A 21,658-nucleotide genomic window follows, 5' to 3' on the forward strand; every position below is an offset into this window, starting at 1 on the left:
TTGCACGCTCTGGTGGAGAAGATAATTGCAATGTGACAACAAGCCCTGGTCTCCCCTACATTTTAAAATATAATCGTCTAGATCACAAAAGGAGAGGAAGGAAGGAAGGAAGGGATGAAGAGGGAAGGAAAGGAGGAAGGAAGGGAAGGAGGGAGGAAGGAAGGGAGGGAGGGAGGAAGAAGGAAGGAAAGGAGGGAGGAAAGGAAAGAAGGAAGGGAGGAAGGGAGGAAGAAGGAAGGAAAGGAGGGAGGAAAGGAAAGAAAGAAGGGAGGAAGGAAGGAAGGGAGGAAAGGAAAGAAGGAAGGAAGGTAGGTAGGAGGGAGGGAGGAAAGAAGGACAGAGGAAAGAAGGAAGGGAGGGGGGAGGAAAGAAAGAGAGAAGGAGGGAGGGAGGAAGGAAAGGTAAGAAGGAAGGGTGGAAGGAAAGGAAGGAAGGAAGGAGGGAAGGAAATAAGGATAGAAGGAAGGAAAAAAGGGGGATGGAGGAAGGACAGATGGAAGGGAGGAAAGAAAGAACAGTCAAGACAGACGGGGTAAATTTGACCCGGGAGGTCGACACAAAAGTAAAGTAAAGTACAAGTACCTCAAACTGTGAAGATAATTGCAATGTGACAACAAGCCCTGGTCTCCCCTACATTTTAAAATATCATCGTCTAGATCACAAAAGCAAAGTCTGAGAGGAGTAATAGCCATTCTCTATACTTGTTATGCATAAGCAATGAGGGAATAACACTTTACTCCCCAGGATCAAACCCTGTGTTATGCAGTACTATATGCTACATGGTGCTTATGAAAGGTAATGATTGACCCACTGTCAGTAATATTCAGGGGAAATCTAACAAGTCTTCTGAATCATAAACATGTGTATATATATATATATATATATATATATATATATATATATATATATATATATATATATATATATGATGACCAGTTATCAGCTGTCACATGTCAGTGATAAGACAGATGCAGTTTCCTTTTTTCCCTCTCCAGACGTGTGTTTAGTTTCACTTTCCTTTCTCCTCTCCAAGCAGCTGAACTACATTATCCAGTCTGAACCGGTTCTTATTTTTATCTTCAGCCTCCAGTTCAGTCAGCTGACTCAGTGTGTGCTTCTGTTTCAGTGTTTATTACCAGAATAGATCCCATTCAGCATTCAGCTTCACTGTCATTGTGCAGATTTCGGGTTGAAACTCAATGAAATGAAGTCAGCATCTAATCAGAAGTGCAAAAATACAGTATTACCTGCAAAATAATGTTTAACCAGCATGTTTAGTGATGGACAGTGGAGAGTTACAATATAGAAATATCATATATAGTATGTAAATATGTTAAACATGTAAATACAGAGTGACCTCTACTATTGATAACAGAAAGAAAACAGGTGTATTATAGCTGTTTAGTATCTTTAAATCATGTAACAAGGTCTCCACCTTCTTCACCCTTAAATTGTATTTATTCATACTTTTTTTTAAACATATATTTATTGTTTTTAATATTTATACATTAACATCCAACACTCTGCACATCTTGAACCTATGGTAGTAATGAAAATAATAATGATAATAATAATACTACTAAAAATTATATAATGAAATAAAAAAAAAAAAAAAATAGAAAAATAGAAAAATAGAAAAATAGAAAAATAAAATAAAAATAAAAATAAAAATAAAAATAAAAATAAAAATAAAAATAAAAATAAAAATAAAAATAAAAATAAATTAAAAAAATAAAATAAAATAAAATAAAATAAAATAAATTATAATTTAAAAAAAATAATAATTTGTAGTATAGGGTACATTGTAACATCCCAGCAATAAATAAAAAATATGTATATATATATACACCCCCCCACCCCCCCCCCCCCCCCATTGCCTCACTCTCCCAATGCCTCTTCAACATCACCATTCTTTATCATTTCCATAAACATCTTCCAAATGTTATAACATTCAGAAGCCCTCTTTCTAACAATAAAGGTCAGTGTCTCCAGAGCCTCTTGATTATTTATTCATACTTTTTTTTATGGCAGTGCTTCAGTAAATGTAACATTTCACCACTGCATGGGAGAGTACAGAGCAGTGCACTGTTCAAATGTCCAGACTACAGATTAGAATGAACTTTAAACCATCGCAGTATAAAACAAATAACAACTATTTAGAAATGAACTGCATCGTTTATTAAATGTTACAAACTAATAAAAAACACAATTATCTCTTAGTATTGTAATAGCAGAACAACGTGTAACTTCCATGTGCATTTAATGATCTAAAGTTGATATTAGTAGTAACAGTTTGTATAAGCTTAAAGCCTTGTGGCAGTAACTGTCACTGCAGTTGTAGGACAGTTGCATCACCTGTAGGAAGAGATGGAAAGCAACTAGTTACTTATAAAATACTTTAGATACAAATATGTATGAGTTTATAAAATGATGACATTTAAAATATATATAAATGTTGTGTATGTTGTGTGTGAGCCCGACTTCACACTGCTTTTAGTAAGCACTGCTTTCATCTTTAACCCTCCTGTTGTCCTCCAGTCAAGGAAGGAAGGGAGGAAGAGGGAAGGAAAGGAGGAAGGAAGGGAAAGAGGGAGGAAGGAAGGAAGGAAGGAAGGAAGAGGGAAGGAAAAGAGGAAGGAGGGAGGAAGGAAGGGAGGAAGAAGGAAGGAAGGAAAGGAGGGAGGAAAGGAAAGAAGGACAGAGGAAAGAAGGAAGGGAGGGGGGAGGAAAGAAAGAGAAAAGGAGGGAGGGAGGAAGGAAAGGTAAGAAGGAAGGGTGGAAGGAAAGGAAGGAAGGAAATAAGGACAGAAGGAAGGAAAAAAGGGGGATGGAGGAAGTAAAGAAGGAAGGGAGGAAAGAGAGAAGGAGGGAGGAAGGACAGAAAATATTTTAAGTATGTGGGTAAATAGCTGCTTCCTAGTAATTTTCCAGCACTGTTCGGGGGTCAAAGATCATATTGAGATTTATTTAGCAGTTTGATTTGAGACATTAAAGTTTGACATCCACAATAAAAGAAGGTAAACAGGTAACAGTGGTCTATGAGCCTTCACAGAGAACCAATGAAAAGCTTTTCCCCTTTCCTTTCTTAATGGTTTGCATATAGTACAGGCCTGAATGGTTCATCATTACATCATTACACTTTTCATCTGCTGGGCTGTAAAGAAATAAAAAACTTGCATCAGTCAACTGAAGGTATGTTGACACCGACTGATCAACACACTGATGTCAGGAAAGTGAAACTTAAGGAAACAGAAACGCAGTGTGGAGGGATTTGGTATAAAAGCAGCAGGGATGCAGACAGGTCCATCAAACTCAAACCCAAGATGGGTGTTCAAGGCTTTGTCAGTTTCTTGGAGAATCACCCGCAGATCTACCGGGACGTCCGGTTCATGAAGAGCCGGCTGCTGATCGATGGGGCCAACCTGATCCACCTCCTGTACTTCGACTCAAGTAAGACCACAGAACTTTTAAAGTACTTTAACTGCACTTCTGTACTCAAATGCTACTATCATAATGTCAAAAGGGAAATATAGGTGAGCTAATATTACCTTTATCTGACAGTTAGTATTTATATTTTTAAATGTTTGTCCAATTTAACAAAATTGAAGGAAAGTCATATTTCAGTTTCACGTTGCTTTACTCAATGTATAAAACAATAAAACAGCATAAAAACTTTAAAATGCAGATTAAAAAATGACATCATTTTTTTTAAAGGAAATACAAAAAGTTATAAACAAGATATTTTGGATCCGGTTCCCGGTTACATAACCGTTATTCTGGATGGCGTCATTACAAGTCAGATATTATTCTGGGTTTTAATGAGTGTGACAGTGGAGGAGGAGGAAGCAATAATGTCTTTGTTTACTTATGTTAAACCCCAAAAAATAGACTCCCAAACACAAGCAGGGTTCATATCACACAGTGAGTCTCTGATGTGACCTATTCTCCGGTGCGCTGCGCTCAGGTGCACGCGCATGCATGGACGCGCGCTGTCAATTGCAGAAGTTACCACGAAAAAAAATTAAATTATGAACTAAAATACAGTCAGAGAAAAACAGCCATGCAGGTTCCACGAAGAGACAGAAAACAAAATAAATATATAAAATATAATTAGAGCAACAACTAAAACGCTGCATTATGCTTCTAATCAACAAACAAAATACGTAGGTTTTAACGACGTTGATCAGGGTTGGGTTGTGTTACAATACATATATTGCATATTGCACTTTGTTGCTCTTTTAGATTGTTAATGTTTTATTTATGTCTTAAGTAATTTTCTTAAATGTTCTTATGGCTCAGGGAGTGCTATCTAAATGTCGTTATATTGTTGTCTGACCCTCAATATAAAAGCTACTAAACTAAACTAACTAGTTAGTCAGTGACGTAATCCAAGTAGCGCAATATTAAAGTAATGTAACCGGATTAGTTTCCATTACTTTAGGATTACAGCAATACCAAATATGCAATAATAAAGACATTTGGTGCAACAGCTGGACATTAGCGGTAAATATTTTATGGGTAGAAATAAAACGGAGCAGATTACAGACTGCAAATACTGCGCAATTCACTGCTGTAACATTATGAGGAAGTCATCTGATTAAACACCGTCTGAATACAGTCATTATGGAGGCTGTCATAAACTCAAGCTCTCTTTTAACTCATGTGTAAGAGTCTTTGGGACTGCTGTCACAGAGTAGACTTGTAGTCAAGACCGCCTAAACCGAGACCAAGACACTGCCAAGACCCGAGAGTATCAAGACCAAGTCAAGACCAAGTCAAGACTAAGACAAGACTAAGACCAGTCGGGATCGAGACCGATCCTCTACTCAGACCATCATGGATCAAAGTTCATACAGTACATGGTAGTAAATTGTTATTTATTGTTTCATATATTTTAAAGAAGGAAGGACAGAAGGAGGGAAGAAAGGGAGGAAAGAAGGAAGAAAGGAAGGAAGGAAGGAAGGAAGGAAGGAAGGAAGGAAGGAAGGAAGGAAGGAAGGGAGGAAAGAAGGAACAGTCAAAACAGACGGGGTCAATTTGACCCGGGAGGACGAGACGAAGGTTAAACTATTACATAATAATTCCTCCACAGTGATAGCTGAGAGGAAAACGCCTGTTACCTGCTCCAATGTTTTATCATTTGATTGAGGATTTATAGGCTATAAATAAGATATAAGGCAATAATAGTTTGTGAAAGTCTGAAGTCATTTTCAGACTCATATTTGTCAGAAGGGGCTGAGACACACTTGACACAGATAATACGTTTTTCGGCTTATGAATAAAAATATAAAGTTACAAGAGTGCTTCTTTTATGATTGATTCATGATTTAGTCATTTTGGTTTTATGAATAAATATGAAAAGCTGCCGTTGGTGCTTTCGTTCAGGTAGTTTTCCTGATGCATTACAATAACACCCTGATTGTTTTCTGTCCAGTCAAATTATTTGACCGATCAGTAAACACATTTGATCAAAGGGCATGGCAAGATTATTTTCATAGCACCATAAAAGCAGAAGCACAAATACGTCAAATGAAAAACAGCCACAGCCCAAACCTTTAACCAGTTTCACCTGCTCGTCTTACACAACAACCCCGACCACACCAGCAAACACCTACTGCAGTAAAACATCATGGAGTCAACATCAATTGCACCACTGCTTATTGACACTGATGCATCAACATATAAGCAGCCTTTTACTGTTGCAGGAGTGGAGCACTTTACCGTTTAACCTGCTGGTAGTTTAATCGATAACCATGCAAAGTATCTTAGAAGCCAATTATAAAAAGCAGCTTAGTGACAGTATCTTCTTTGCACCTTCCCTTAATTTAGCACAAAACCACAGTTCCCTCCCTCATTATCTTACATATTTTCTGGCATGCATAGCAAAATGGTGACTGCTCAGCTGCCACTCCCTATTTCTATTTCTGAAGAAAAAGTTGATAAATAAACAACATTATCTTCATCATTAACTGGGAACTGGTTCTACGGCTGCTGTCGTTGTTGACATCTGACACACAAAACTACAAACGTGAATCAAATGATGCCGCTAAAGAAATGGGGGTGAGACTCATTGCAATCTATCCAACTGTTGTTAAGATACTTCAGTCTGGACCAGATCGGTGGACCGACATTAACTTCCCTGCAACCACACCAGTAGCATGATAGTTCAAATCAGTGGTGCAAAGTAACTAAGTACAATTACTCAAGTACACTACATCTGAGAGGGAAATATTGTACTTTCTTCCCTCGAAACTGACACACTGATGCTTCACTATTAATAATCTAATGATGTCATATATAATAATATATCAGTCAGAGGACCAAACCACTACTTTACTGTAATACTGCATACTACATCACTCATAATACTGCAGTACTTTTACTGTAATACTGCATACTACATCGCTCATAATACTGCAGTACTTTTACTGTAATACTGCATACTACATCGCTCATAATACTGCAGTACTTTTACTGTAATACTGCATAATACATCGCTCATAATACTGCAGTACTTTTACTGTAATACTGCATACTACATCACTCATAATACTGCAGTACTTTTACTGTAATACTTTAACTACATCGCTCATAATAGTGCAGTACTTTTACTGTAATACTGCATACTACATCACTCATAATACTGCAGTACTTTTACTGTAATACTGCATACTACATCGCTCATAATACTGCAGTACTTTTACTGTAATGCGATTTTTCAGGCAGGACTTTTACTTACTAGAGTATTTATTACATTTCTGTATTGGTAGCTACTTCTGTAGAATTTATTGTCAAACTATGATTTGTGTCTCTGTTTAGACATTACAAAGTTTTTGGTGTCGTTCAAATTGTTCTGTGTGTTTCCTTTGATTGATTGATCAGATCTGGACCAGAATCACGGCGGAGAGTATGCTGCCTTTGAAGAGCTCATTGAGAAGTTCATTGCAGCCCTCAGAGCTTGCGAGATCACACCGTATGTGCTGTTGGATGGAGGCTCAGACCACACTGACAAAAAGCTTGAAACCACGACGAAAAGGGCCGAAGATCGAATCCAGAAAGCCCATCGAGCAGCAGAGAGCGGTGAGAAGGCGCACATCCTGCCACAGCTGGCCAATCTGGTGTTCAAACAGACTCTGGACCGGCTGAACGTCCCGATGGCCACGTGCTATGCAGAGGCTGACCAAGAGATTGCCTCATTGGCCAGAGAGTGGCAGTGCCCGGTGCTTTCCAACGACAGCGACTTCTACATCTTTGACCTCCCGGGGGGGCTGCTGCCCATCTCTAAATTCCAGTGGGAGGGGTTGATGAAGAGAGGCTCACAGAGCTACATCCCCTGTAAAGGCTACAACATCTCCAGCTTTTGCACTTTGTTCGACATCCAGCGCCAGCTCCTTCCCACCTTTGCTGCCCTCGCCGGGAACGACTACGTGAAGCTGCAGAGGATGGATTCGTCCATCAGCTGGGGTCAATACGCACCGGCTGGCAGCAGGACATCGTTCCGCTTGGAGGGACTGACCTGCTGGCTGAGGAACTTCAAGCAGCCTCAGGAGGCTTTGGAGGGGGCATTGGAGCTGATGGGAGGACTGACCATAAAGAAAAAATTGAAGGTGCAGCAAAGTTTGGCTCAGGGGATGGAAGAGTACGAGCTGCCTCCCAGCACCCTGAAGAGGTTTTTCATTCATGGGACGGCACCTCCATTCCTAGCACCGGAAGAAGTAATTAAATCTTATTATTATATTATTATATTTCACTATATTATTCCCTTCCTTCCTTCCTCCTTTCCTTCCTTATTCCTCCCTTCCTTCCTTCCTCCTTCCCTTCCTTCCTTCTTCTTCCCTCCCTCCCTTCCTTCCGTCCTTCTTCCTCCCTCCCTTCCTTCCTTCTTCCTCCCTTCCTTCCTTGACTCGAGGACAACAGGAGGGTTAAGTACTTTGCTCAGTTTGCTCCATTTTATTTTGAAGGTTGCTTGTCTCGTCCCTGACTGGACCCGCCTGCGTCTGACCCGAGGCTTGCTGAACACTGACATCCTGGATGTGTTACTGCTGCAGAGAAGGTCCCTCAACTTTCCTGTGGAGCACGGCAACATGCCCAGCGCTTTCCTGACCTCCAGGCCGATCCGCCAGGTGATTTACGGGCTGCTGCTGGGCAAAGGGACGACGCTTCATGTGGAGGAAAGAGACAGGGAAGGCCTGCATCTGAAATACAACTCAGTCCAACCGACATTCAAAGGGCTCACGAAGCAGCTGAAACTCGAGTCGCTGGATAAGGTGAAGATTTTATGGTTTTATCCAAAAGTGTATCATTATTATATTTATATTTTCACCTTTAAATGTCCATGAGTGGAATGAATAAACTAATGGTTTAATGAAATTATTCTTACTCCTCACTCATGGCGACACCAGGTGGATCCCTCTCAGCGCTTGCAGGTGTTACTGGAGTCTTTAAGGGTGACTCAGGCTTCTCTGAGCCGCCTGCCAACTCACCTGCACCTCCCAGTGGCCGCCACCTGCTACTGGTTTCAGAGAGCTACACCCACTCCAGACATGGGGCTGCTGAAGGCGCTGGTGCTGAACATCGGAGGCGCACTGAAACAAAGAACAGGTACTACAAACACAAGAACAGGTGTTTCTGACATCTGGCTCATTTCCTATTTCTTTATCATCAAATCCCCAGCTATCAGTCATGCCAACTAGTTACAGAAAGAGAAACCTACAAACCAAACAGAGTTAGACACATCTGGACCTGCACCATTTTCCTGATATTACATATTTGTAGCTAAAACAATGAAAAGTAAAACTTTACTAAATAATCTCAACTGAAAACACATCTTACAGCAAAAGCCTCATGCCTGCCCCTTCATTCACATTTCCTAAACATTTTGGACATTATTAATTATCTGTTCTTAACAGGAACATGAATGAAATGTTTGTAATGCGTGTGTGTGTGTTGCAGCTGTGCAGAATCAACACACTGACTTCGAGCTGAATGTCGATGTGGTTCATGCCTTCAACCAATGGCAGGCCTGCCTGAAAGACAGCATCCACCTGAACCAGCTGCTGGACTTGCCTTTACCTGAACCATGCGTGGCACAGTAAGTGTTGGGTTTGAAACTTGCTGTACAGAATACATTTGAATACAAGACAGCCAAACTGTTAGAGCAGAAAGATGAGCTTCACTGAGCTGCTTCACTTATAATAAGAAAATAAAATATGAACTCACAAGAGATGACGCTGACTCCATCTTCTCTCTCTGATTCAGGTTGTATGAGGGGACGATGGTCCACCAGCTGGTCCGAACCATGAGCTCAAGAAAAAAACTGAGGAACTTCCTGAAGAGTGATCGCGACAGTGTAAAGCTGTACCAAAACATCCTGTCCGTCATCCATGAAATTAATGCTCAATCGATGGCGTCGGCAACCTCTCAGAAAGCCCAGTCGTCTCCACGGCAACGGCAGCCTCTAGGCAACCTGCCCACCAACCTGCAGCAGCTGTTCATCGTGTGTGACGACGAGCAAGACGAGTGTGAAAGATTCAGCGCGGACAAAGCAGAGGAGGATCTTCAGTTCGACGATGAGCTGTCGGTGAGGACTCGCTACAAAGCTAAAGAGCGAAATAACAGGTGCAACAAACCAGAACTGAGCCGCAAACAGGAGCTCCGAGGCTTGAACTTCCTCTGATGGAAACCAGTCCAACGAGTCCTCCTGAAGTCCAGCTCCATTTCATATACACCTGACTTTACTCGCAGTTTGGAAACATATAGGGAAATATTACCACTCTCATAGGACGTCTGAAGTATGATATTCAGATACTTGTGCACTTTTTTACTCTGCAGATTATGATTCAAAGTATAAAAACTGGAAATGATAAGCTTATAAAATATGATGCATTAACTAAGATTTATAAATAATTAATTACAGTTTATAAAGTAAAATGGGCTTCACCCCAAAAAAAAAAAGTAGCAATAAAATCCTGCAGGGGCTTTTTGTATTTGTTTATGACACTTTTGTATTTCCAATTAACTGAACTGTATCTCTTGTACTTGTTAACCTTCCTGTCGTCCTCTCGGGTCAAATTGACCCCGTCTGTTTTGACTGTTCCTTCTTTCCTCCCTTCCGTCTGTCCTTCCTCCATCCCCCTTTCTTCCATCCTTCTTTCCTTCCCTCCTTCCTTCTTTCCTCCCTCCCTCCCTCCCTCCCTCCCTCCCTCTCTCTTTCTTTCCTTCCTCTCTTTCCTCCCTTCCTTCTTCCATCCCCCTTCCTTCCATCCTTCTTTCCTTTCCTCCTTCCTTCTTTCCTCCCCCCCTCCTTTTCTTTCTTTCCTTCCCCCTACTGTACCTTCCTCCCTTCCTTCTTTCCTCTGTCCTTCTTTCTTTCCTTCCTCCCTTCCTCTTTTCCTCCCTCCCTCCCTCCTCCCTTCCTTCTTTCCTGTCCTTCCCTACTTCCTTTCCTTCTTTAATTTCCTCCCTTCCTTCCTCCCTCCTTCCTTCCCTCTTTCCTTCCTCCCTTCCTTTCCTTCTTTCCTCCCTCCTTTCCTTCCTTCTTCCTCCCTTCTTTCCTTCCTCCTCCCTTCCAACCTTGACTCAAGGACAACAGGAGGGTTAAAGAGTATTTTTATTGTAGTAATCTTGATCATGTTTTGTTCCAATGAAGTCAGTGTAAAAGAAAGTTTGTAGGTTTGATCCAAACAGCAGCTTTTTAGCAAAACACTGAACAATAAAAAGTCAACTAAATAAATACATTTGGATGTAAATGTTTGATTGTCATCTGCTGTTTTTGATTTGATGACAAATCATTTTATTTTTTCTCTCTGCTGTTGTTGGATGTTTAAAATCACTGTTACTGCACTTTTGTACTTTTAAATGTTTTAAATAAAAAAAAAGACGTTTGTAATATTCAGTTATATGTGGTTGAAAGCTCCAAAAAAAGTACATTGGAGTGAGATTTTTAATATTTATATGTTTAAGATAAGATACTGTAAGAATGGACAGATGAAGGAATTATGAAGTGTCTTGTTTTGTGTTGTAAAATGTTATTTTTTAATGTGTGTGAATAAACTTTGCCTGCGACTAAACTCAAGCTGCCTCTGTAAATATGTAAACAAGCACCTTAAAACAAAGATGAATAAAAACAAAGGAGAGCTTCTTTAAAAGGTTTATAAAATTTTAATATACATTTTATTCTCAACCCACACACGCTCACATACACACACATTATAAATAAAAACAGGAAATAAAGAGAGAGTGAGTCAGTGGTGTGACTGGTGGTCTTTACAGCGTCACACTGAGCAGCTGCAGCTTTAAATCTCAGTTTTTTTTACTAGAAATGTGATTTTATTTTTAAAAAGCTTCTGCTGAGAGTTAAAAAACGTGTTCATTGACGTCTCGTGTGTTACTGGGTGAACTTTGTAATTTTTTGGCTATATGTGGGGGCTGACTCATTAAAGTTATGAATAGCATCTTTAGTGGCAGTCTTCTCCTATTACTACTAACACTGCTGCCCCACGAGGGAGCTACTTCCTCAGTTTTATCTACTCTCCATACAAATGAATGTAGAAGCAACACATCTGATCATGTTACTGTTAACCCTCCTGTTGTCCTCGAGTAAAGGTAGGAAGGGAGGAAGTAGGGGGGAGATAAAAAAAGAGACAAGGAGGGAGGGAGGAAAGAAGGAAGGAAGGGAGGAAGGAAAAGAAGGAAGGAAGGAAGGAAGGAAAGAAAGAAAGAGGGAAGGAAATAAGGAGGGAGGGAGGAAGGACAGAAGGAAGGAAGAAAGGGGGATGGAGGAAGGAAAGAAGGAAGGGAGGAAAGAGAGAGAAAGGAAAGAAAGAGAGAAGGAGGGAGGGAGGACAGACGCAGAGTTATCAGCTGTCACATGTCAGTGATAAGACAGATGCAGTTTCCTTTTTCCCTCTCCAGACGTGTGTTTAGTTTCACTTTCCTTTCTCCTCTCCAAGCAGCTGAACTACATTATCCAGTCTGAACCGGTTCTTATTTTTATCTTCAGCCTCCAGTTCAGTCAGCTGACTCAGTGTGTGCTTCTGTTTCAGTGTTTATTACCAGAATAGATCCCATTCAGCATTCAGCTTCACTGTCATTGTGCAGATTTCGGGTTGAAACTCAATGAAATGCAGTCAGCATCTAATCAGAAGTGCAAAAATACAGTATTACCTGCAAAATAATGTTTAACCAACATGTTTAGTGATGGACAGTGGAGAGTTACAATATAGAATTAAAGCCGCAAGCGGCGATGGCGGGCCCTCGCTCACCCATGCCACCGCGGGGCCTGAGGCATGGCGGGGCTGTGGCGTGAAGCAGAAAGTGAGAAAAAACCTGGAAGGAGGCCAAAAATGCAATGTTTCGTTCATCCAGTAGGGGAAAGTCACAGGTAGTTACACATGTGGTCTGGTGTGGTCTGGTGTGTTCAGGGCGGCCACTCATCAGTCATGTGAAGTTTGGAGTGAATTGGACAAAGCATGAAGGAGTTATGAGAGGTTGATGGTTCATCCACCAGGGGGCAGTAATGGGATGCATGCAGGTGTGTTCAGGGTCAGTCCCTCATCACACATGTGAAGTTTCGTGGAAATCGGACAATGTTGATGCAAAAAATGGCACTTCCTGTTTCCACTAGGGGGCGACATGAGCGACACCCCTATCAGATGGAAGAGGTCTCCACCCTGGACCTGTGTATCAATTTTCATGATGATACGTGTTCAATAAAGCCATCAAAAAGCCAAACGTATGTTCATGGCGAGGAATTGATGGTAGCCACGCCCCCACAGGGACGCCATTACTCGTAGCTTCACAGTGTTCATAATGTAGCTTCACCAACTGGTTCTGCATGTTTTAGAAGTGGAATGAAGTTGATAGGGTCAACTATGTATTTTTCATGAATTTAAGTTCACTTCCTGTTACCACCGGGGGGCGCTATGAGTTACGTGGGAAGTTAATATATCGGGACGTTCAGGGCGGAGCCATCATCATGTCCAGCAAGTTTGAAGCCGATTGGATGAAGTATGTGGGCGTGAGAGCCACTCGTATGTACATGGCGAGCACGCCAAAGTTAGTTGAGCCCTGGCAGACACGCCCTTTGACCTACGGATGCGCAGAGCACAACTTAAGCTCAGCTAGGTCTGGAGATGTTGCGTACCTAATTTGAACTTGGTCGGGCGAACGCTGTGGGAGGAGTTAATTTTAGGCGGGAAAAATCAAAACCAAAATGGCCGACTTCCTGTTGGGTTGAGGTCAAGAGGCTTTTTTGCATATGTGGGTATAATACATATGTGTACCGAATTTTGTGAGCATAGGACAAAGTTAGCAAAATTCCCTATGGGCATTTTTGGACTTTGTAGGGGGCGCTATTCCGCCATTCTGCGTCGACCATGTGCGACCACCCAAAAATATCGAATTTCGGATGAGGCCGGACGTCCGTGCAAAAGTATAAGCATTTTCGCATTTGGGAAAGGGGCGAAATTGGGGCACGAAATGTCGGAAGAATAATAATAATAATAATAAACATTACAATTTCAATAGGGCTTTCGCCAGGCGACTTGCAGTCGCCGCTCGGGCCCTAAATATCATATACAGTATGTAAATATATTAAACATGTAAATACAGAGTGGAGAGTTATGAATATACTTATTAATATAACCTCTACTATTGATAACAGAAAACAACAGGTGTATTACAGGTTTTTTTTTTTTTTTTTATAGCTGTTTAGTATCTTTAAATCATGTAACAAGGTCTCCACCTTATTCACCCTTAAATTGTATTTATTCATACTTTTTTTTAAACATATATTTATTGTTTTTTATATTTATACATTAACATCCAACACTCTGCACATCTTGAACCTATGGTAGTAATGAAAATAATAATGATAATAATAATACTACAAAAAATTATATAATGAAATAAATAATAATAAAAATAATATAAATTTTTAAAAAAATTAAAATTAAAATAAAATAGAAAAAAATTATAATAAAATTTAAAATTTAAAATTAAAAAAAAAAATTAAAATTAAAATAAATTTAAAATTAAAAATAAAAAAAAATTAAAAAACTATTTGTAGTGTTGCCTCACTCTCCGAATGCCTCTTCAATATCACCATTCTTATCATCATTCTGCCTTCTAGTAATTTTCCAGCACTGTTCGGGGGTCAAAGATCATATTGAGATTTATTTAGCAGTTTGATTTGAGACATTAAAGTTTGACATCCACAATAAAAGAAGGTAAACAGGTAACAGTGGTCTATGAGCCTTCACAGAGAACCAATGAAAAGCTTTTCCCCTTTCCTTTCTTAATGGTTTGCATATAGTACAGGCCTGAATGGTTCATCATTACATCATTACACTTTTCATCTGCTGGGCTGTAAAGAAATAAAAAACTTGCATCAGTCAACTGAAGGTATGTTGACACCGACTGATCAACACACTGATGTCAGGAAAGTGAAACTTAAGGAAACAGAAACGCAGTGTGGAGGGATTTGGTATAAAAGCAGCAGGGATGCAGACAGGTCCATCAAACTCAAACCCAAGATGGGTGTTCAAGGCTTTGTCAGTTTCTTGGAGAATCACCCGCAGATCTACCGGGACGTCCGGTTCATGAAGAGCCGGCTGCTGATCGATGGGGCCAACCTGATCCACCTCCTGTACTTCGACTCAAGTAAGACCACAGAACTTTTAAAGTACTTTGACTGCACTTCTGTACTCAAATGCTACTATCATAATGTCAAAAGGGAAATATAGGTGAGCTAATATTACCTTTATCTGACAGTTAGTATTTATATTTTTAAATTTTTGTCCAATTTAACAAAATTGAAGGAAAGTCATATTTCAGTTTCACGTTGCTTTACTCAATGTATAAAACAATAAAACAGCATAAAAACTTTAAAATGAAGATTAAAAAATGACATCATTTTTTTTAAAGGAAATACAAAAAGTTATAAGCAAGATATTTTGGATCCGGTTCCCGGTTACATAACAGTTATTCTGGATGGCGTCATTACAAGTCAGATATTATTCTGGGTTTTAATGAGTGTGACAGTGGAGGAGGAGGAAGCAATAATGTCTTTGTTTACTTATGTTAAACCCCAAAAAATAGACTCCCAAACACAAGCAGGGTTCATATCACACAGTGAGTCTCTGATGTGACCTATTCTCCGGTGCGCTGCGCTCAGGTGCACGCGCATGCATGGACGCGCGCTGTCAATTGCAGAAGTTACCACGAAAAATCATTAAATTATTAACTAACATACAGTCAGAGAAAAACAGCCATGCAGGTTCCACGAAGAGACAGAAAACAAAATAAATATATAAAATATAATTAGAGCAACAACTAAAACGCTGCGTTACGCTTCTAATCAACAAACAAAATACGTAGGTTTTAACGACGTTGATCAGGGTTGGGTTGTGTTACAATACATATATTGCACTTTGTTGCTCTTTTAGATTGTTAATGTTTTATTTATGTCTTAAGTTGTTTTTAATGTTCTTAAATGTTCTTATGGCTCAGGGAGTGCTATCTAAATGTCGTTATATTGTTGTCTGACCCTCAATATAAAAGCTACTAAACTAAACTAACTAGTTAGTCAGTGACGTAATCCAAGTAGCGCAATATTAAAGTAATGTAACCGGATTACTTTCCATTACTTTAGGATTACAGCAATACCAATTATGCAATAATAAAGACATTTGGTGCAACAGCTGGACATTAGTGTTACATATTTTATGGGTAGAAATAAAACGGAGCAGATTATAGACTGCACAATTCACTGCTGTAACATTATGAGGAAGTCATCTGATGAAACACCGTCTGAATACAGTCATTATGGAGGCTGTCATAAACTCAAGTAAGAGTCTTTGGGACTGCTGTCACAGAGTAGACTTGTAGTCAAGACCGCCTAAACCGAGACCAAGACACTGCCAAGACCCGAGAGTATCAAGACCAAGTCAAGACTAAGACAAGACTAAGACCAGTCGAGATCGAGACCGAACACCCCCCCCCCCCCCCCCCCCCCCCCCCGAAAACAAAACAGTTACACCATATTTTGCACGAGTTTGCACGAGCTCTGCCGGTCCGAGACATGGCATCATCCCATACGTCACCACTACACCTGCAGTAATGTGTTTGGTTGTAGATGAGTTGCTTTATGTTATTATTATAATGTAATAGTATATCATTCGGTGAAAGAAAAAATGAAGTTCAAATTTTTTTTTCATGCCTCAACAGAGAAATGAAAAAAATTAGGAAAAAAATCTTGACTGAGGTCATTATAATAAGTTCAATGAGTGTGTGAGCGTCATGTGGTATGATGTCATCCTCTACTCAGACCATCATGGATCAAAGTTCATACAGTACATGGTAGTATATTGTTATTTATTGTTTCATATATTTTAATGAAGGAAGGACAGAAGGAGGGAAGAAAGGGAGGAAAGAAGGAAGGAAGGAAGGAAGGAAGGAAGGAAGGAAGGAAGGAAGGAAGGAAGGAAGGAAGGAAGGAAGGGAGGAAAGAAGGAACAGTCAAAACAGACGGGGTCAATTTGACCCGGGAGGACGAGACGAAGGTTAAACTATTACATAATAATTCCTCCACAGTGATAGCTGAGAGGAAAACGCCTGTTACCTGCTCCAATGTTTATCATTTGATTGAGGATTTATAGGCTATAAATAAGATATAAGGCAATAATAGTTTGTGAAAGTCTGAAGTCCTTTTCAGACTCATATTTGTCAGAAGGGGCTGAGACACACTTGACACAGATAATACGTTTTTCGGCTTATGAATAAAAATATAAAGTTACAAGAGATTGATTCATGATTTAGTCATTTTGGTTTTATGAATAAATATGAAAAGCTGCCGTTGGTGCTTTCGTTCAGGTAGTTTTCCTGATGCATTACAATAACACCCTGATTGTTTTCTGTCCAGTCAAATTATTTGACCGATCAGTAAACACATTTGATCAAAGGGCATGGCAAGATTATTTTCATAGCACCATAAAAGCAGAAGCACAAATACGTCAAATGAAAAACAGCCACAGCCCAAACCTTTAGCCAGTTTCACCTGCTCGTCTTACACAACAACCCCGACCACACCAGCAAACACCTACTGCAGTAAAACATCATGGAGTCAACATCAATTGCACCACTGCTTATTGACACTGATGCATCAACATATAAGCAGCCTTTTACTGTTGCAGGAGTGGAGCACTTTACCGTTTAACCTGCTGGTAGTTTAATCGATAACCATGCAAAGTATCTTAGAAGCCAATTATAAAAAGCAGCTTAGTGACAGTATCTTCTTTGCACCTTCCCTTAATTTAGCACAAAACCACAGTTCCCTCCCTCATTATCTTACATATTTTCTGGCATGCATAACAAAATGGTGACTGCTCAGCTGCCACTCCCTATTTCTATTTCTGAAGAAAAAGTTGATAAATAAACAACATTATCTTCATCATTAACTGGGAACTTGTTTCTACGGCTGCTGCTGTTGTTGACATCTGACACACAAAACTACAAACGTGAATCAAATGATGCCGCTAAAGAAATGGGGGTGAGACTCATTGCAATCTATCCAACTGTTGTTAAGATACTTCAGTCTGGACCAGATTGGTGGACCGACATTAACTTCCCTGCAACCACACCAGTAGCATGATAGTTCAAATCAACAGTGCAAAGTAACTAAGTACAATTACTCAAGTACACTACATCTCAGAGGGAAATATTGTACTTTCTTCCCTCGAAACTGACACACTGATGCTTCACTATTAATAATCTAATGATGTCATATATAATAATATATCAGTCAGAGGACCAAACCACTACTTTACTGTAATACTGCATACTACATCACTATAATACTGCAGTACTTTACTGTAATACTGCATACTACATCACTATAATACTGCAGTACTTTTACTGTAATACTGCATACTACATCGCTCATAATACTGCAGTACTTTAACTGTAATACTGCATACTACATCACTCATAATACTGCAGTACTTTTACTGTAATACTGCATACTACATCACTCATAATACTGCAGTACTTTTACTGTAATACTTTAACTACATCGCTCATAATAGTGCAGTACTTTTACTGTAATACTGCATACTACATCACTCATAATACTGCAGTACTTTTACTGTAATACTGCATACTACATCGCTCATAATACTGCAGTACTTTTACAGTAATACTGCATACTACATCACTCATAATACTGCAGTACTTTTACTGTAATACTGCATACTACATCGCTCATAATACTGCAGTACTTTTACTGTAATGTGATTTTTCAGGCAGGACTTTTACTTACTAGAGTATTTATTACATTTCTGTATTGGTAGCTACTTCTGTAGAATTTATTGTCAAACTATGATTTGTGTCTCTGTTTAGACATTACAAAGTTTTTGGTGTCGTTCAAATTGTTCTGTGTGTTTCCTTTGATTGATTGATCAGATCTGGACCAGAATCACGGCGGAGAGTATGCTGCCTTTGAAGAGCTCATTGAGAAGTTCATTGCAGCCCTCAGAGCTTGCGAGATCACACCGTATGTGCTGTTGGATGGAGGCTCAGACCACACTGACAAAAAGCTTGAAACCACGACGAAAAGGGCCGAAGATCGAATCCAGAAAGCCCATCGAGCAGCAGAGAGCGGTGAGAAGTGCCACATCCTGCCACAGCTGGCCAATCTGGTGTTAAAACAGACTCTGGACCGGCTGAATGTCCCGATGGCCACGTGCTATGCAGAGGCTGACCAAGAGATTGCCTCATTGGCCAGAGAGTGGCAGTGCCCGGTGCTTTCCAACGACAGCGACTTCTACATCTTTGACCTCCCGGGGGGGCTGCTGCCCATCTCTAAATTCCAGTGGGAGGGGTTGATGAAGAGAGGCTCACAGAGCTACATCCCCTGTAAAGGCTACAACATCTCCAGCTTCTGCACTTTGTTCGACATCCAGCGCCAGCTCCTTCCCACCTTTGCTGCCCTCGCCGGGAACGACTACGTGAAGCTGCAGAGGATGGATTCGTCCATCAGCTGGGGTCAATACGCACCGGCTGGCAGCAGGACATCGTTCCGCTTGGAGGGACTGACCTGCTGGCTGAGGAACTTCAAGCAGCCTCAGGAGGCTTTGGAGGGGGCATTGGAGCTGATGGGAGGACTGACCATAAAGAAAAAATTGAAGGTGCAGCAAAGTTTGGCTCAGGGGATGGAAGAGTACGAGCTGCCTCCCAGCACCCTGAAGAGGTTTTTCATTCATGGGACGGCACCTCCATTCCTAGCACCGGAAGAAGTAATTAAATCTTATTATTATATTATTATATTTCACTATATTATTCCCTTCCTTCCTTCCTTCCTCCTTTCCTTCCTTATTCCTCCCTTCCTTCCTTCCTCCTTCCCTTCCTTCCTTCTTCTTCCCTCCCTCCCTTCCTTCCGTCCTTCTTCCTCCCTCCCTTCCTTCCTTCTTCCTCCCTTCCTTCCTTGACTCGAGGACAACAGGAGGGTTAAGTACTTTGCTCAGTTTGCTCCATTTTATTTTGAAGGTTGCTTGTCTCGTCCCTGACTGGACCCGCCTGCGTCTGACCCGAGGCTTGCTGAACACTGACATCCTGGATGTGTTACTGCTGCAGAGAAGGTCCCTCAACTTTCCTGTGGAGCACGGCAACATGCCCAGCGCTTTCCTGACCTCCAGGCCGATCCGCCAGGTGATTTACGGGCTGCTGCTGGGCAAAGGGACGACGCTTCATGTGGAGGAAAGAGACAGGGAAGGCCTGCATCTGAAATACAACTCAGTCCAACCGACATTCAAAGGGCTCACGAAGCAGCTGAAACTCGAGTCGCTGGATAAGGTGAAGATTTTATGGTTTTATCCAAAAGTGTATCATTATTATATTTATATTTTCACCTTTAAATGTCCATGAGTGGAATGAATAAACTAATGGTTTAATGAAATTATTCTTACTCCTCACTCATGGCGACACCAGGTGGATCCCTCTCAGCGCTTGCAGGTGTTACTGGAGTCTTTAAGGGTGACTCAGGCTTCTCTGAGCCGCCTGCCAACTCACCTGCACCTCCCAGTGGCCGCCACCTGCTACTGGTTTCAGAGAGCTACACCCACTCCAGACATGGGGCTGCTGAAGGCGCTGGTGCTGAACATGGGAGGCGCACTGAAACAAAGAACAGGTACTACAAACACAAGAACAGGTGTTTCTGACATCTGGCTCATTTCCTATTTGTTTATCATCAAATCCCCAGCTATCAGTCATGCCAACTAGTTACAGAAAGAGAAACCTACAAACCAAACAGAGTTAGACACATCTGGACCTGCACCATTTTCCTGATATTACATATTTGTAGCTAAAACAATGAAAAGTAAAACTTTACTAAATAATCTCAACTGAAAACACATCTTACAGCAAAAGCCTCATGCCTGCCCCTTCATTCACATTTCCTAAACATTTTGGACATTATTAATTATCTGTTCTTAACAGGAACATGAATGAAATGTTTGTAATGCGTGTGTGTGTGTTGCAGCTGTGCAGAATCAACACACTGACTTCGAGCTGAATGTCGATGTGGTTCATGCCTTCAACCAATGGCAGGCCTGCCTGAAAGACAGCATCCACCTGAACCAGCTGCTGGACTTGCCTTTACCTGAACCATGCGTGGCACAGTAAGTGTTGGGTTTGAAACTTGCTGTACAGAATACATTTGAATACAAGACAGCCAAACTGTTAGAGCAGAAAGATGAGCTTCACTGAGCTGCTTCACTTATAATAAGAAAATAAAATATGAACTCACAAGAGATGACGCTGACTCCATCTTCTCTCTCTGATTCAGGTTGTATGAGGGGACGATGGTCCACCAGCTGGTCCGAACCATGAGGTCAGGAAAAAAAATGAGGAACTTCCTGAAGAGTGATCGCGCCAGTGTAAAGCTGTACCAAAACATCCTGTCCGTCATCCATGAAATTAATGCTCAATCGATGGCGTCGGCAACCTCTCAGAAAGCCCAGTCGTCTCCACGGCAACGGCAGCCTCTAGGCAACCTGCCCACCAACCTGCAGCAGCTGTTCATCGTGTGTGACGACGAGCAAGACGAGTGTGAAAGATTCAGCGCGGACAAAGCAGAGGAGGATCTTCGGTTCGACGATGAGCTGTCGCTGAGGACTCGCTACAAAGCTAAAGAGCGAAATAACAGGTGCAACAAACCAGAACTGAGCCGCAAACAGGAGCTCCGAGGCTTGAACTTCCTCTGATGGAAACCAGTCCAACAAGTCCTCCTGAAGTCCAGCTCCATTTCATATACACCTGACTTTACTCGCAGTTTGGAAACAATTGGGAAATATTACCACTCTCATAGGACGTCTGAAGTATGATATTCAGATACTTGTGCACTTTTTTACTATGCAGATTATGATTCAAAGTATAAAAACTGGAAATGATAAGCTTATAAAATATGATGCATTAATTAAGATTTATAAATAATTAATTACAGTTTATAAAGTAAAATGGGCTTCACCCCCCAAAAAAAAAGTAGCAATAAAATCCTGCAGGGGCTTTTTGTATTTGTTTATGACACTTTTGTATTTCCAATTAACTGAACTGTATCTCTTGTACTTGTTAACCTTCCTGTCGTCCTCTCGGGTCAAATTGACCC

The 21,658-nt window shown here is 40.8% G+C and overlaps 2 protein-coding genes across 2 annotated transcripts; both read left to right on the forward strand.

Annotated features, from left to right (window-relative positions):
* The first annotated feature begins 3,263 nt into the window (after positions 1 to 3,263).
* LOC133983081 (protein asteroid homolog 1-like) lies at positions 3,264 to 10,107 on the forward strand. The gene is made up of 6 exons (XM_062422033.1): positions 3,264 to 3,450; positions 6,883 to 7,715; positions 7,962 to 8,267; positions 8,403 to 8,601; positions 8,953 to 9,091; positions 9,259 to 10,107. The coding sequence occupies exons 1-6, from the start codon at positions 3,324 to 3,326 to the stop codon at positions 9,674 to 9,676; spliced, it is 2,022 nt and encodes a 673-aa protein (XP_062278017.1). The 5' UTR covers positions 3,264 to 3,323; the 3' UTR covers positions 9,677 to 10,107.
* Positions 10,108 to 14,474: 4,367 nt separating this feature from the next.
* Positions 14,475 to 21,302, forward strand: LOC133983082 (protein asteroid homolog 1-like). Its single transcript, XM_062422034.1, has 6 exons — positions 14,475 to 14,661; positions 18,460 to 19,292; positions 19,543 to 19,848; positions 19,984 to 20,182; positions 20,534 to 20,672; positions 20,840 to 21,302. The coding sequence occupies exons 1-6, from the start codon at positions 14,535 to 14,537 to the stop codon at positions 21,255 to 21,257; spliced, it is 2,022 nt and encodes a 673-aa protein (XP_062278018.1). The 5' UTR covers positions 14,475 to 14,534; the 3' UTR covers positions 21,258 to 21,302.
* Positions 21,303 to 21,658: the final 356 nt, after the last annotated feature.

The sequence above is a fragment of the Scomber scombrus genome, chromosome 7 (genome assembly GCF_963691925.1).
Source record: "Scomber scombrus chromosome 7, fScoSco1.1, whole genome shotgun sequence".
Lineage (NCBI taxonomy): Eukaryota > Metazoa > Chordata > Actinopteri > Scombriformes > Scombridae > Scomber > Scomber scombrus.